Source organism: Nannobrachium achirus (genome assembly GCF_963921795.1).
Source record: "Nannobrachium achirus genome assembly, chromosome: 17".
In the NCBI taxonomy this organism is placed as follows: domain Eukaryota; kingdom Metazoa; phylum Chordata; class Actinopteri; order Myctophiformes; family Myctophidae; genus Nannobrachium; species Nannobrachium achirus.
Window position 1 is genome coordinate 29,791,561 of NC_137824.1, and position 15,857 is coordinate 29,807,417.

A 15,857-nucleotide genomic window follows, 5' to 3' on the forward strand; every position below is an offset into this window, starting at 1 on the left:
CCGTGAATTTCCACAACATGGACACGATTGTGGCTTCCAGGGTTCTTCAAAATAAAGCGCAAGTGAATGGTTGCACTCTACAGTATAACCAAATAATTACCAAAATAATGGCATCCCAAGTGTTAATGACTGAAGTGGATTTATATTAACAGACCAAATGAATAAGGCATCATAGCTTTCATTTGGATTTATTTCATTAACTATTCATACAACGAGCAAGTGTACTGGAACAAGGCACTCGACCCCTACCTACCTGCTCAGTGCTTTTAAACACTTTTGAACCTGCCGTCCCTATTTTGGGCAATGGGCATGTCAAAACCTTTCCAATATAACAAAAATAGCATATCTACAAGCTCAGAATGTGAAGCGACGAGCTGTGAGATTGTATTGTACTGTAGATTGGATATTTTTGCCGTGAGACATCATCATCCAACAAAGTATGAACTATAGGGCATACTGTAAGTGGTTAAAAGTATGCAAAGGGTGTTGCACTAAATCACTGAAATCGAAACCTGACAAGGAAAATTTGCCAGTAACATTATTGTTAATAGCACTGACCTGTATCCATACAGTATGGCGTTGTCTTCTTATTGTTGTCTTTTGTTCACCATTCTGAATTTTACCACATTTTAGTTTTGTACAGTTGTTTGATAAAAAAAAGAAGACAAAATAGGAGCTAAACGGTGTACTTCTTCTTTCGACGTGAAATGTCTTTACTTAGCATCCCTAACTGACATAATTGACTAATGATTCCTATAAGCTACAGACCTACCTACAGTATCATGTAACTATAGGCATACATTTATACACAATGTATAATTGCAAAAAATTATATAGAGATAATTATATAGAGATCTTTGATCAGCAGAGACCACCCCCTTATGTTCTCGCATAAAAGGCCCTGCTGATAAGCGCACCTCACCTTCTCGCCATCTCACAGAGCTTACCTCTCTATCTATGGTCAAAGTACCATTCAATAGGACAGGAATGATTCCTTTCTGCTGAATGCCACAGATAGCCGTACATCAACCCACATACGGTAGGCTTGATTTCACATGGGTATGAAACCGGCGATACTGTCTAAAAACGCTATGTCCGCAAATGGTACCGGCGGGAAGGGCAAGGGGCTGCAGAAGCCCCCACCCGCCACAAAGACTTGCCCCACATACGGAAGCAACATGTTGGTTTATGACGATCATACCCGCTGTCACACCTGTTTGGAGAAGCAGCAATTTCAATGGCCTTGACTTTTGAGAATGGGGGATTGCGGTCAAATACATATGATTTTGGGGGTCCTTGACATGAAAAAGGTTTGAGAACCACTGATCATAGAAACATACGTTTTTCAAAAAAACGTAGTCCCAGAGAATTATGACTAGCAGTAGCAACATCCATAACCAAATATGGAGTCTTGCTCAAGTATGGAGATGCCCAAATATGGAGTTCTCTGGTAAGGTCATCATTGTGCCATGTCATCAATATGATGTCAGCTATGTCCAAATATACAGAGCCATCTACAAGGGGAAAAAAAGATGTGACATCACTCCCGGTCTCCCTAGGAACTGCTAAGGCTGCTGATCTGCATATGAAAGGTAAGTGTCTGCTTCTGCTTCTCTCGCCAACTTGATCGACCAACCGAACACGCAACTGATCGATCCCTTCCCTGATCGATTTATCTATCTTTATAGATCTATTTCTTCAGTACCTCTTTCAGATGGTCTGTACTGTATCTCCCTCTCTCTTGCAATCTACTTCAACTTCAAACTACTTTATTTTCCTTTGGAAACTATGTTCATTCAGCGGTTAAAAGACAAGATACAGATGCAAAACCAGTCACTGGCATCTTCCCTGTATCATTTTCTCTCTCTCTCTCTCTCTCTCTGCGTCACAAGATGGCACTGCCTGTCAGAAGTAACATGAAACATCTCTTCACATTCATTCAAAAGTATTGTCCTCCGAGGAGGTTATTCATGATGGGAGCGTGCACGGAAACAAAGGACTCCCAGGAGCCCCTGGGTGGCGGGCGGGTGTTCTCGGGGATCCAACCCACAGGCATTCCTCACCTGGGGAACTACCTAGGGGCCCTGGAGAGCTGGGTGGCCCTGCAGGGCCGCTTTCCCTCTGCACTGTACAGCATCGTGGACCTGCACTCCCTCACCCAGCCCCAGGAGCCTGCCCAGCTGCGGCTCAACATCCTGGACATGGCAGCCAGCCTGCTGGCCTGCGGAATAGACCCACACACCTCCATACTGTTCCAGCAGTCGCAGGTGCCTGAACACGCTGAGCTGTCGTGGATTCTTGGCTGTCTCACCAGCATGCCTCGTCTCAGACACCTACCACAGTGGAAGGTGAAGAGTAGACAGAATGATGAAGGCAGTGTGGCTCTGTACACATACCCCGTCCTCCAGGCAGCTGACATTCTGCTCTACAAGTCCACTCATGTGCCCGTGGGGGAGGACCAGGTCCAACATCTAGAGCTGGCTCAGGACCTGGCTCGAATCTTCAACCACCACTATGGCGACACGTTCCCTGAACCACGCGCTCTGCTCAGCTCCACGCGAAAGGTCAAATCCCTGCGCGACCCCACCTCCAAAATGTCTAAGTCGGACCCTCAGAGGATGGCCACCATCAACCTCACCGACTCGCCCGACGACATCGCCCTCAAGATCCGGCGTGCCGTCACCGACTTCACCTCCGAGGTGACCTTTGACCCCAAGGCGCGCCCGGGCGTGTCCAACCTGGTCACCATCCACGCCGCCACGGCGGCGATCACCGTGGAGGAGGCGCTGGGGCAGGCGGCGGGCCTGGACACGGGCGCCTACAAGAACCTGGTGTGCGAGGCGGTCGTCCACAGACTGACGCCCATCAGGGAGGAGATAGAGAGGCTGACGGCCGACCGGGGCCACCTGGAGAGGCTGTTGGCTCAGGGGACTCACAGGGCCAGGGAACTGGCTGCCCCGGTGCTGAAGGATGTCCGCCGTAGAGTGGGATTGAGCTGAGAGAGGCTGAGGATTGGGTGGAAATGGAGAAATAGTTGCGTGGGTCAGTCTCAAGCAGTTGTTCTCAAAGTGGGTTACCCCATTCCAGGGGGACCCCAGCAAGGTGTGTGTGTGTAGCAATCTCAGTCATTTTGACCATGCATGTGTGCGTTGGTTGTTTGGGAGTAGTGGATCTACAAGCTCGCAGTGTGTCTTTTCGGGAGCGTGTAGCTATTTCGAGTCATCTTTTCGACAACCAAACCTAACCCTAACCTCGGTGGGGTGAGTCGTGATCTACAAGCTCACAATGTGTTGCGATGCGACGCATTGTGAACTTGTAGATCGGCTATTTTCAAATGGCCAAAACATAATAGTGCTAAAGTGGTTATATGTATGTTTATACAAATCTAATTTTACAAAGTAACCAGTAGCTAAAGTTTTTAAATAAATGTAGTCGAGTAAAATTAGGCTACACTATTTGGATCCGAGATGTAGTGGAGTAGAAGTAAAAGTATTAGAAATTGGAAATACTCAAATAAAGTACAAATACCTCAAAATTGTACTTAAGTACAGTACTTGAGTAAATGTAGGCTACATTGGCAAGGAAGAAATTGATCTAGCGATTGGCAATTATTTTAGTAGTGAGACCCAATAACTTAATTTGAAAAGTACAAAGCAAAAATAAGGAATCAGATGGGAATCATGGGATATCTAAACTCAAGGCAGGTCAAACAAAAACAACCCAAATCATTGCTATTTAACACGTGCTATTAGAGAAACGTCCACCAGGGGGCAGTCCAGTGCTGTGGTGACAATCATAGGTCTCCTTAATGCATAATAATACATAATAATATTATTTATCATGCAGGATAGACTGTCTAAACAGAGGGGGGGGGGGGGGGGGGGGGGGTCATGGAATCTCGCTTTTCCTATTTAATATGATAACAATGGTGTCAATAGCTGAGACAGAAAATCCTTATTAAACAGATTGGAATTCCCACAAAAAATAGGACATTTTTGGTACTCTTGTGAGACCTGTGTATATGTTACTGTTTATTGAGTGTGTGCATGCCCCATGTGCGTGCAGGAAGTACATGCCTATACTTGACAATGGTATGTACAATGAAAGAGTATAATATACCGTATAAAAGCAGCCTGTTTGCTGCCAGCACCCTCTCTCTGCATATAGGAGCCTGACAGCTGAAAGGGGGTTGGAGTGGCTTCAGTGGGGCTGTGTAATGCAGCTCAGCATCTACATCAAAGCCCATTACATCTGAAGAATGCCACAGCTTCTCTGTACTAAATTGATCCATCAGCTATAGCAGCGGCTCCCCACTTGCACATTACTGAGTGAGGATGACAGGCGTTTTGTAGGAGTTATCACAAAGGGGAACTGTGCGTGTGTGTGTGTGTGTGTGTGTGTGTGTGTGTGTGTGTGTGTGTGTGTGTGTGTGTGTGTGTGTGTGTGTGTGTGTGTGTGTGTTTATGCTTTTTAAGATACAGACTTCATGAATACCATTCAATCTATCTGCAGCTTTCTTCTTGAAGGCATGAACACCACTTAATGTGGCTCCATGTTGTTACAGCAAGAATGGAGCTGGCCCTGGGGAGTGACAAGGCATGCCTTGCATGGTTAGTTGTGCTTTCAGATCTGCTGGACAGCTGGGAGTGTGCACCTTATAAATAGCAGTTGTTGCAGTAACTGTTCTGCTCATTATAGTTATTATCATAATAATTAAGGGCATAATACCAGTAAGACTCCCTACTCGAGATTAAGCGACCGTCACATGTATACAAAAATTGGCCTGTAAGTGCCATTAAAAGCAACCTCATGGTGGCGCTAGAAGAGGGGCATGTGAGAAATCAGGGGCGGAGGTTGTGGTTTGCCAGCCAAGGGGTGTATGTGCAAAGTTTGGCATGGATAGGGGCAACAGTGGTGGAGATAAGAGTAGGCGAGCCAAAAGTGTGACGTGGCGTGACGTTACGGACAGACGGACAGGGACGGAGGGACTGACAAACAGCCGGTGGAAGTTTTGATAGTAACTGCGACCTGACGGTCACAGCAATACTCCTCATCCGTTAGAGAGATGGCTGGTCCACTGGAGTTTTCTGCCATTGCGTAGTCCTAGGACTCCCTCTCGTCGAGTGGAAAACCTTGTATGTCCAAAATGTACTGTATGTCCTTTTTTTCATTATTTTAAAAACAATTTAAAATTGTGAAAATAGCCGATGTGTGCTTGTAGATCTGCTATTTTCACTACTTTTGTGCGACACTTTTGTATGGAGTAAGGCTTTAATTTACGGGGGGGAAAAACTTGAAAATTGGAGATACAAGGTTTCTGCCTGACAGTGACGATCTGCTCACTGAGTTTGATTGCTTGCAATTAGGAAAACAGGATGAGAACAGGATCATTGCCTTGCATTTGCTGGGGTGAAGGTGCGCCTTCGAGACATCAGCCCACTTTCACCTACCAGAAAGCCGTCATTTTCAAGATGGCGTCCCAGATGCAGGGAGCTTAAAATGGCTATATCGCGAATGGAGTAACCCATGTGTCAAAGACCCACTGATATGCAGCCATGGCCATTATAGTTCCTTGGCTATTTGATATGCAAATCGCCAAGACAGTATCTGATTGTTCTTTTTGTTGAAAGGTGATACTCTCACTCTCTAGCTCTCTCTCTCTCTCTCTCTCTCTCTCTCTCTCTCTCTCTCTCTCTTTTTTTTTTACATATTAAATAGTTTATAGGCATTTTAAGCTCCCGGCAGCCATCGTGGACACCACCTTGAAAATGAAGCCTTTCCTGAAGGTGTATTTTCCTAGATCTTTAGTATGTTCTTAAAGAGGTGGTGCCATAGTTTTGTACTTTTTCTGGTTTTCATGTGTCTAGGAGGTTGACAGTACTTCATTAGACCCCCTGGTGTGGTTGTTATGAGCAATTATGCATTCTCTTTTTATTTGTGTTTTTAGTTGGAGGATGCCACCTGCTTGGTCAAACGTGCCGTTCCAAAAATACCCATACTTATTACATCATAGAATCAACCCCTCCCCTAATTACCATTCACCCAACACATGTGGGTGTGGCTAACTTCAGCTGGGTCACCACCCACCCCACCCACCATGACAACCACGCATACCAATGAACTGGTGGGTGTGGCCACATAAAAACATCATTTTAACTCTTTCTGTACACTTTTTTGGAAAGATTATTCCTCCTAGTATAATCATAATAGTACATAATCATGTTGGGGAAAATCATGGCACCCCATCTTTAAGCATGTCCAGAGGTACCAGAATCAAGAGAGGTCAAGAGGTAAGAGGTCAAGAGGTAAGAGAATCAAGAGGTAAGAGTAAAGAGATAAGAATGAGATGAAATAAATCTGTATGTGCATAGTGCATATATTCAAATATAATAAATAGATTAAAAATGAAATGAAATTAAAGTAAATAGAGAGTCTGACCCTATAGCCATCTGCACTTCGCCTGACGCCTGACATAATACAATGTGTCAACACTGAATATAATAAGTAAACAATGTATCAACAATTTAAACATTTACAGCAGTTAACAGGCATCTTTCATGGTTCTATCCTAGTAGTCCGTGTGTGAATGTGTGTCAAGCCGGAGTCAATAATCCGAGAGGGGTTAGGTTTAATTGTGGAGGCTGATGGCTGCAGGCACAAAGGACTGTCTGAATCACTTTTGTCTTGTTCAGGCCAGGGGGATGATGAGTCTGTGGCTGGATGTGCTGCGTCTCTACTAGTGCATCAGAGGGATGGGAGGAGTGCAATCTGGATAGCATCCAGCATCCTCCTCATAACCCCCTCCCCCCCATAATCAACTCCAGATTGTCCTGTTCATCCCCAGCTTGCGTTCCTCACTTCTTGTTCAGTTTGTTAGTGTGTATCCCATTTGTGTCGATGTTTTCCTTTGTTCTGGGAACATGCCACGAGAGAAAAGGAGCTGGAAGAGACGGCTGAAGGGACTGATCTGTTCTGTGGCGTCAAGCCCCGATGCCCTTCCTAGATCCAGGGTGCACAAAATGTTCCTTTAATAACACCTTTGTCTCCACAACTGCCAGGCCGTTGACTTTGTTTTTGCTCATGTCCAGGCAATCTACACTTCTCCACAAAGGTCTGACAGAAGACATTGACCTTTTCATTTGCTATCATGTGGGGAATGCCCTGATGACAGGGATGTCACCTCCCCCTGAAAGTGGGGGAATACTTCATTTCTTTGAGCTGAGAGAGTTGACAAATCTCTCTCTCTCTCTCTCTCTCTCTCTCTCTCTCTCTCTCTCTCTCTCTCTTTTAGTTTGTTGTTACTGTGTGTGTATGCTGTCTCTTTGCTTATTTTCCTGCTTGGTTGAACATAGAATCCTTTGTTGTGCAGCGGGGCTCTTTGATGTCCTCCTCTCATGATAGAGTCAGCGCTCCCCTGCACTTGTCTTCTTCTGTGTGTGTGTGTGTGTGTGTGTGTGTGTGTGTGTGTGTGTGTGTGTGTGTGTGTGTGTGTGTGTGTGTGTGTGTACGTACGTGCGTGCGTGCGTGCGTGTATGCATGCATCATGTTATTAAAAATAACTGTGATTATGCAGTGACTCACTAAGGCCTCTAAGCAAAGCCAAAATGAGCTAAACCGAGACAGACTATTGTTGCTGTTCTGTGCAATTACGAACAGACACAATATTCTCCTCTAAAGATATACAGTATCACCCCTCTGTTGTCATGAAGGGAAAAACACAGTCTGAGGCTCAGCATCAACTTGTGTGTGATTATCAATGAGGAAATGAACTGCAGATATTTCTTTGAAGTGAAAGTCATTTGAGAATGTGAGGAGTGTGTGGAGATCTGAGCACGGAGGATTAAGACAGTGAGTGAAAGAGGTGGAGAGTGCCAAATCTGTGTTTTTTCCAGAATGTTCAATGGACTAATCTCTTGAACAGAAGAGTGTTATGCCTGTGTCTGTGTGTGTGTGTGTGTGTGTGTGTGTGTGTGTGTGTGTGTGTGTGTGTGTGTGCGTGCGTGCGTGCGTGCGTGCGTGCGTGCGTGCGTGCATGCATGCATGCATGTACGCGTGTGTGTGTTTCCTTTCCTTTCGTCTCCCTCTATAGACATCATAACCCACACATCCTATGATGTTTCTTTTTAACAGAACAATCAACTATCTCTCTGGACTAATCCACCATGACCTACCCCAGGGCAAGACAAATCTCCTTTTTGAGGTTTTTATTGCTTTTATCTGATGGAACGCACAGCCAGACCACTCGGGAACGTACGCTTCTACACAGCAAAGCAAAATTGTGTTTATTACATGGTTGAGGTGTTTGGCAGATACTTTGCTTTGATCTCAGGGAGTTGGTATAAATGGACAGGCTATTGTGGGAGGGCAGAATGAGGAGTCTGTGGATTATGTTTTGTTAGATTTTGAGTGTGGTGTATGTTGCAAGCGAGATACGCCACAGATAGCCAACCCCGAGACGGCCTTGGCCCAGGCACGATCCATTGGTGTGGCCATTCAAGACAGCTGGCAGTGATCTTTTGTAAGGTATTTCCAATTTTCAATACTTTTACTTCCACTGACTCCACTAAATCTCGGATCCAAATATTGTACTTTTACTCCACTACAAGTATTTACATGGTGAGACCTAGGAGGGGCCCGGACAGGAGTAAATCCACAGAGCCTAGTCCTTCCAAGCGCCAGACTTCTTTCCCTAGTCTTGGTAGAGTAGTTCTGGAGTGGTGGAGTGAATGGCCCTGTCTTTCCCTAGTGGGACTGATCGTGGGTAGCTACTGGGACGTAAGTCGGGACTTGATCAACCCCGGCTGGGTCACCCAGGTGAGGGGTATGATGTTGCGAGACCCGAAAGATGAGCTTGGGCTACATCACTGAGGATACGTCCCAGGTGCATCCATGCAATGTTTTTTCGTTATAGTTTAAAAACGTTTTAATGTTAAGTTTTAACATTATTACGCCGGATGGAAGCCCGGGGCGAACGGCCAGGAGGGCGAACGGCGTGGTATTCTTTTGTACTATCCATGTCTGTGACCATACCCTATGGACCAGACGTGTCAGCAGTGGTTGCTAGACATGCACAACTGCTCCTATTGAGGGCAAAACTGCTCTGTTACCTTGGTAACACGCTACGAGTCTTCGATCTATATCTGCAGTGGTGTACCGCACTCCACCGTCACTACAAATGTGATTACAGCGATTACGGGATGTTTCCAGTGGAGATGTCACCCCAGAACCACCACCGGCGTTCATCCTCACTGTGTCCTGTCTGCCTCCATGAACCAGGCCCACTGGCATTAGAACAGCCGATCTACAAGATACATGCTTTTTCCTTTTGTATTTTACACTTCACATCCTTTTGCTGAGTCTGCATGCGTTGCTGCTTATATGCATTTAAATCAAAGTTGCTTATAACTTTGTAACATTGAGCCATCTCATTCTCTGCTGGCATTCTCTCCAGTGTCGTATGTATCGTGTTGCCTTGAACTCCATCATGCAGGAGTTATACAAATGGAAACACCTGCCAATCAAACAACCCTGGCATTGCACCCATGAGTCACTCCACCGCCAGCAGACTTGAGAGTTCACAGAAATGCTAATACAAAGTTTAAATCTGGCAAAAGTGAAGAAGCGGCGTTCTTTCTCCTGGCATATGCCTGTGTGCAATTTCAGATCAATTTGTTAACCCACTGAGGAATGCTTGTTGTTTGTTGTGTCTTATGATTGATTACTATGTTCAACTTACCACTTTAAAAAAAAAATAGTTGAAAATCTTGTATAAGCCCTATGGATTTCCTTTCTCACCTTCACTTATTACTGTCTTTTTAGAATTGTTACCTTGTGTGTTGTTTGTATTGTTGGATATCCCTTTACCCCCCACCACTTTAAAAACAAAAATGTAGTTGAAAATCTTGTATAAGCCCTATGGATTTCCTTTCTCACCTTCACTTATTACTGTCTTTTTAGAATTGTTACCTTGTGTGTTGTTTGTATTGTTGGATATCCCTTTACCCCCAGTCTGTTTATTTGGAGTGATACTGCTATCTCAGGGAAATCTCGCTTTTCATTCATCATTTCGACCGGAGGGTTAGCGACTCACTCCATGGAGGTTAAGGTGAGGGTTAGAGTCGGGTGTCGAAAAGATGACATGTAGTAACAGCGACACGCTCCCATAGATCTCCATGTATGGAGTTCCGTCCTCATACACATAAAGTAACTGACGTCACGGACAGAACAGCCCATACAGGGAGATATGCTTGTGTGCCTTGTATGCATCGCTCACTTCGCAGGTGCGATTCTTTTTGCGCTGAATCTGTTGCTCAGTGTTGCTGTGGGCTTCTAAGAGTACTTTGTTTAATTTGTTTGTGTTTTGCTGAATGTTTTTTTATTGTCATCCTGATCCACAAAGTGAAAACCTGCAGGCCTTTTTTCCCTCTCCTTTCAGGTAAGCTATGTCTCAAGTGGGAAACGTCTGCACCAAATGCAGGACAAAGAGGCAGGCAAGGTTCAATTCAAAATGATTAATAACCGACAGGGCTCAGTGACAAAACAATCTCTAACTGGTACAGCAGGCAGGCTCACAGCCTAAAAACGCAACACTAGACTACACTGCAGTCACACTGACACCAAAATGACTATACTGACTTTGGCTCATGAGTCATTTGGCTGATTATTACTGGGGGAGTTTAAATAGAAACAGCACTAACAGGACACAGGTGAATCAACTGACAATCAGGGAAAAAAGGACACACAGGTGACAAGGGTTAACAAATAATACGGGTGGAGTGAGGTGATGGCAAACAAGGATAGACAGGAAGCACAAGAACTCTTCTACAAAATAAGATAGGCTACACAAGAAACATCTTGGGAATAAACATACAGAGATACAGAACTAATCAAGTAAATGTAAATCAGACAAACAAAACAGGTAAATAAGGGTCCAAGTTGAGAACAGATAGATCTAGAAAAATAAAGATATCCAGAAAATGTATGGTACATTTCAGTAAATACTGTAATATCATTTAATTTAATCGCATCACCTGCTAGCCTGTGTTGTGCAAGTAATAAACCATAGCATGACCCCAGGAAGTGTAGCCTATATCACCATGTGTTTGGGATTTCAGTTTCCAGAAGTAAAGGTGTGTCTGGTAGATAAGCCATGTCTGAATTGAAAACAGCTAAAGTCAGGGAGATCGTATTTACTGTCAAGCCTTTTGGTTCTGTCAGTCACTAAGTCCTCTGACAATGGGAACAATGGACTGCATCAGGGAGAAAACTCAATGAAAGTTAGAAAGAACGTAGAAGAACCATGCATTAAAAAAATCCTGACTTTACAGGTAAAACCTTACAGTGTAGTACAGAGACAATACACCATTGGCCTTGTCTGAAAAAAAAAACTGTAAAGATGCTTTAAGTTATATATTATGAAACAAAAAGTTTAATTTTTTTTTGGTTAAAAAGTTCTATATTCTGGGGCACGGTGGCGCAGTGGTTAGCGCTTCGCCTCACAGCTAGAAGGTCCTGGGTTCGATTCCCGCCGGGGGACGCTGTGGGCGCTGGCGGCGTGTTCCTCCTCTGCGTCATCAGTGCCCACACCCTAGGTGGGGTTGGCGATAGGGCCTTTCTGTGTGGAGTTTGCATGTTCTCCCCGTGTCTCCTAGGGTTGATACCCTCACAAAAAAATGCACGTAATCCTGGTCTCAATAATGCCTCCCCCTGGCCAGCCGGGGTGCCTGATGGAGGGGAAAGGAACTGGTTGGAATAACGTGTTCCTTCCACGCGCTACGTCCAAACCAGGGAAATCCCCACTGTCAGGTGAAAAGAAGCAACTTGGACTCCTCATGCATAGAAGGAGGCATGAGGTCAGTCCGTTGTCTCCCCAGGCGCGGCAGAGGGAGAGCAGAGCCCAGGATTACATAAGCAATTGGCACTGGGTGAAAAAATGGGTTACAAAATTGTGGGATAAAAATTATAAGAAAAAAAAAAGTTCTATATTCTAAAAAAGGGGTCTCCTCGTCTCAACTCTTTAATAAAGAGAAAATACATTGATCGATTGAATACTTTATTCGTCAAAACATATTTATAACAACACAGAGCTATAACAAACCATTTAGGCTAAAAGGATAACACAAACAAGTCCTGGGGACTCCTATGTATTCAATTCGCAGAGCATAGAATATTAACAACTAACTTAATACATGTCATCAACAAGTTATACTGTACAAATAAGCGAAGAACGAAAAGGGAAAAACGGCAGCAGTGTATAACCTAGCCTAGTAAACTTGACTCCTCCCGCTTTCGAATGAAGGCAGGAGGAGGAGTCTGGTTTACGAGACTATGTATAACCCAGTGTATATATATTCAATGTAAATTAATATACTAGTAAGACACCCTAAGGGTGAGAAGCGAGGTTGTGCTGAGACCACATGAGACTGACACAATGGCACCGGCTCTTTAAAGAGCTGGAGAGATGGGGCGAACACCACTCTACTAGGAGCACACAACTGAAGATGTGTCGTAATGGTGGCATCACAGAATCTTTGCCACTACTATCAGAATATCCTCTTGAACCCCTCACCCCGAATGAGAGTTCGTAAATTTGCACGTCGGAAAATCCAACTCACTGAACATTTCGGAGATACTATGGATAGGCCTTAAGAAGACGTATGTTAACTCATCTAGTGCCTTTCGCGTGATGTCACGCGATAAGTACTAGAGTACGTATAGTGCCGAATGCGTGATGTCGCGCGAAAAGTAATATATTACTGTAACGGCGAGTAAAAATACCTAGTACAATGGCCGACGCTCCGGAGACGAAATCCGCGCTGATTTGTCATCATCACGGCTCCACGAGCACACAATAGTCATCCCATAACATTGAGGTGGACGGCCGATCTCATCTTTAATGTCCATTATCTCAAAACAACACTTTAGAAGCGAAGATGGAGGCAGATGCTCGCTTATAAAACACATGTATAAACGCTCCTATGCAATCCAGCATGGCACCACGTAAACAATGTTCGGTTCCGTCGCAGGATCCGATGACGTCAGACCGGAAGTACTTCCGGTCTAGACTTCTGGCCTTCAAAATAAGACAATGGCCGTTAATGGGGCCGGGAGGGGGCACTCTGGACCCCCTAATCCGTTAATGTCCTGGGCTCTGGATGAGTTAATGAGCTCAGCATACAAGTCCTCATCATGGACGATGGGGGGTCTTGAGATGCTGTAACCAGAAAATCAAGCCCTGTATGAGATGGGAAATGGGGCGTTGTCCTCAAGGTGAGTCTGAGTGCTGTGAAAAGGGGCATCTCATCACCAAACACCCGGGCTTGATCAAATATTGTTTGGCTGCGGTGTCATCATGGAGACAGACCTGTCGGCCGTGGTTACTGTTGCGTTGGTAATCTGCTCACCCGGCGCATCCTAATTACATCACGGTTGGACGCAGACATCCTGTTTGTTCAAAGACAAGTGGTAGAGGGTCTGGTCTAGTCTAGTGCATGTGTGTGAGTGTGTGTGTGAGCAAGCACGTGTGTGTTCGTGTGTGCGCTTGTGTGCGTGCGTGCGTGCGTGCGTACTCCCTCCCTCACGCACGCACGCACGGCACGCATGCATGCATTCACATGTACTGTATGTGAAAGCATGCTCAATACAAGTGGTGTAATGTTTAGGCTACATCTGCCTACATACTGCACTCTACACTACAGTACAGGATACAAAACTATTCCACCCAGACCCAACCTTTATAAGTAATATGTGACACATTGCATTATACTTAAATGTACTGCCAAATGTGCCAATGCTTTGCTTTAATTGCACACAGAGAGAATCTGAGAGACCATTCCACAGTCTAACTGCACCATGTACTGTAGAACAACATTCAGAAGACAAATTCTATGTGCAAACGTGCTTGGCCCCAACAAGAACTAAAGCTAACATGTTTGTTACATTCATTCAGCAGTAGAGAGAGAGAGACACTGGAGCAGCTCAGACGGTTCTAGCCTTTTATTCAGGTGCCAGTATAACAGGATTGACTAACGTTTCGATGCTAGTGCATCTTCATCAGAGTCATGCTATCAGTCATTCATATATGACTGACCACCACGATATCTTATAACAAGACAGTCATACAGACTGAGAATGGTCATTACAGCTATTTTGTGCAATGTGGAGCCTTTGGATTTCATAAACATCAGTATTATGCCAAATGGCAGCACATTAATTAAATAATCTGACTTCCATTTATATACTAGGTCACAAATGTTAATGTTTTCTTTGGAAAATAGTTTGCCATCCTGCCTATCATACCCACTGTTGTAACCAGTTTCCCAAATAGATGTGCTTTCCAACACAGGCAATTAGCTGGTCTGTTCTCATCCATTTGCTCTATTAGAGCACCATCTGCTACTTTATAACTTTACTAATGCAATTTTTTGCTTTTTTGTCTTGTGAACAGAACTGAAATCGAAGTAGGCTATTTTACTCCTGTATACTTATATGATGGGTTGTAACAATCAAATGTTTAGATTTTGATTCTCTTCCAAGCAGAATCCATACTTTTGTTTTCTTTAGAACAAGATAATTCATTCTTGTATTAGTTCAGGTCTTGTAGCCGCAACCAATGTATGGAATGGTGTGTAATATAGTGTGGTTGAGTGTGTAAACTCAACCAACTAAAGAGAATTGAGGACTGGTTGGTATTCAACCTAGGTAATGAACGCGCACACACACACACACACACACACGCACACACGCACAGGCACACAGACACGCACACGCACATGCACACAACTAAAAAGAATGGAAGACTGGTTGGTATTCAATCTAGATAGCACACGCATACATACATGCACGCACGCACGCACGCACGCACGCACACACACACACACACACACACACACACACACACACACACACAGAATGACAGGTTGTCAATCATAATCTCAGATACACCAAATGTATTGCATTCAGCATTGTGGACTAGCATTGACGTTGCTGGTGGGAATTGGGCATAAAGCATGGAAACATGCTACTGTATTATGCCATGGTGGAGATGGCAGAACTTCTTGCCACCTTTATATGCAGGTGTAATTGGGCAGGTTTCAATTCTCCCACTTATAACAGTGGGAAGAGAATATATGGAAAGAGATAGCATAGGAGATACAGTAGCTATTGACCACCCTGCTACACTGACAATATGCTGTAATTTGGCTTCCAACATCGGCTTCCACTTTGTATACACTGTAGTTCCATAAGAATACACTGACCGAAGGACTCGCCAAGGCGCTGGGTAGTACAATGTTACGGGTCATTTTAAATATAATGAATAATGTTATTATGTAGTGATTATTTCATTCATGTGTGTGAGGAAAAACATTATTACTACGGGACGCCATGGTAGTAGCGTGTAGGCCCGGCCGGGGCTTTCCAGAAGCCTCTGCGTTTCCTACTACTCCAACCCAGTCGTCGGAGTAGAATTTTCGGGCTGCGATTGTGGCGCGCCATCTCAAGCGGACTTGATCCATGTGAGACGTGACCGCGTAGCCAGGCTTACTCATCTGTGAAGAGGAAAGCCTGGGCACGATATGAGGCAGAGAGTGTTCTAGGAGGTGGGGCTTCCACCATGTGTTATCTTTATTTCACAGTACGGTGTTCCTGCAAACATATTCCCCGCTGGGAAACAAAATCTGTCCTACGTCTCCCGCTCTGTCGGTTGTGCTCACAATAAACATCATCCAAACAAAACCCCAGCTGGCACACAACGTCCGTTGACGTTGTTTTTTGGTTGGATTTAGGTAGCGACGTCAGCTAACCAAAATCCAACGTTGGACCAACGTCAACTTCCAACGTTGTATCAACGTATTAAT

General features: G+C 44.6%; 1 protein-coding gene across 1 annotated transcript; it reads left to right on the forward strand.

Moving 5' to 3' along the window:
• Window positions 1–1,886: 1,886 nt before the first annotated feature.
• LOC308302029 (tryptophan--tRNA ligase, mitochondrial-like) lies at window positions 1,887–2,999 on the forward strand (the record flags this gene model as incomplete). The annotated part of the gene is made up of 1 exon (XM_080746187.1): window positions 1,887–2,999. Exon 1 carries the CDS (start codon window positions 1,893–1,895, stop codon window positions 2,997–2,999), a length of 1,107 nt encoding a protein of 368 aa, XP_080602313.1. The 5' UTR covers window positions 1,887–1,892.
• Between the last annotated feature and the right edge of the window lie 12,858 nt (window positions 3,000–15,857).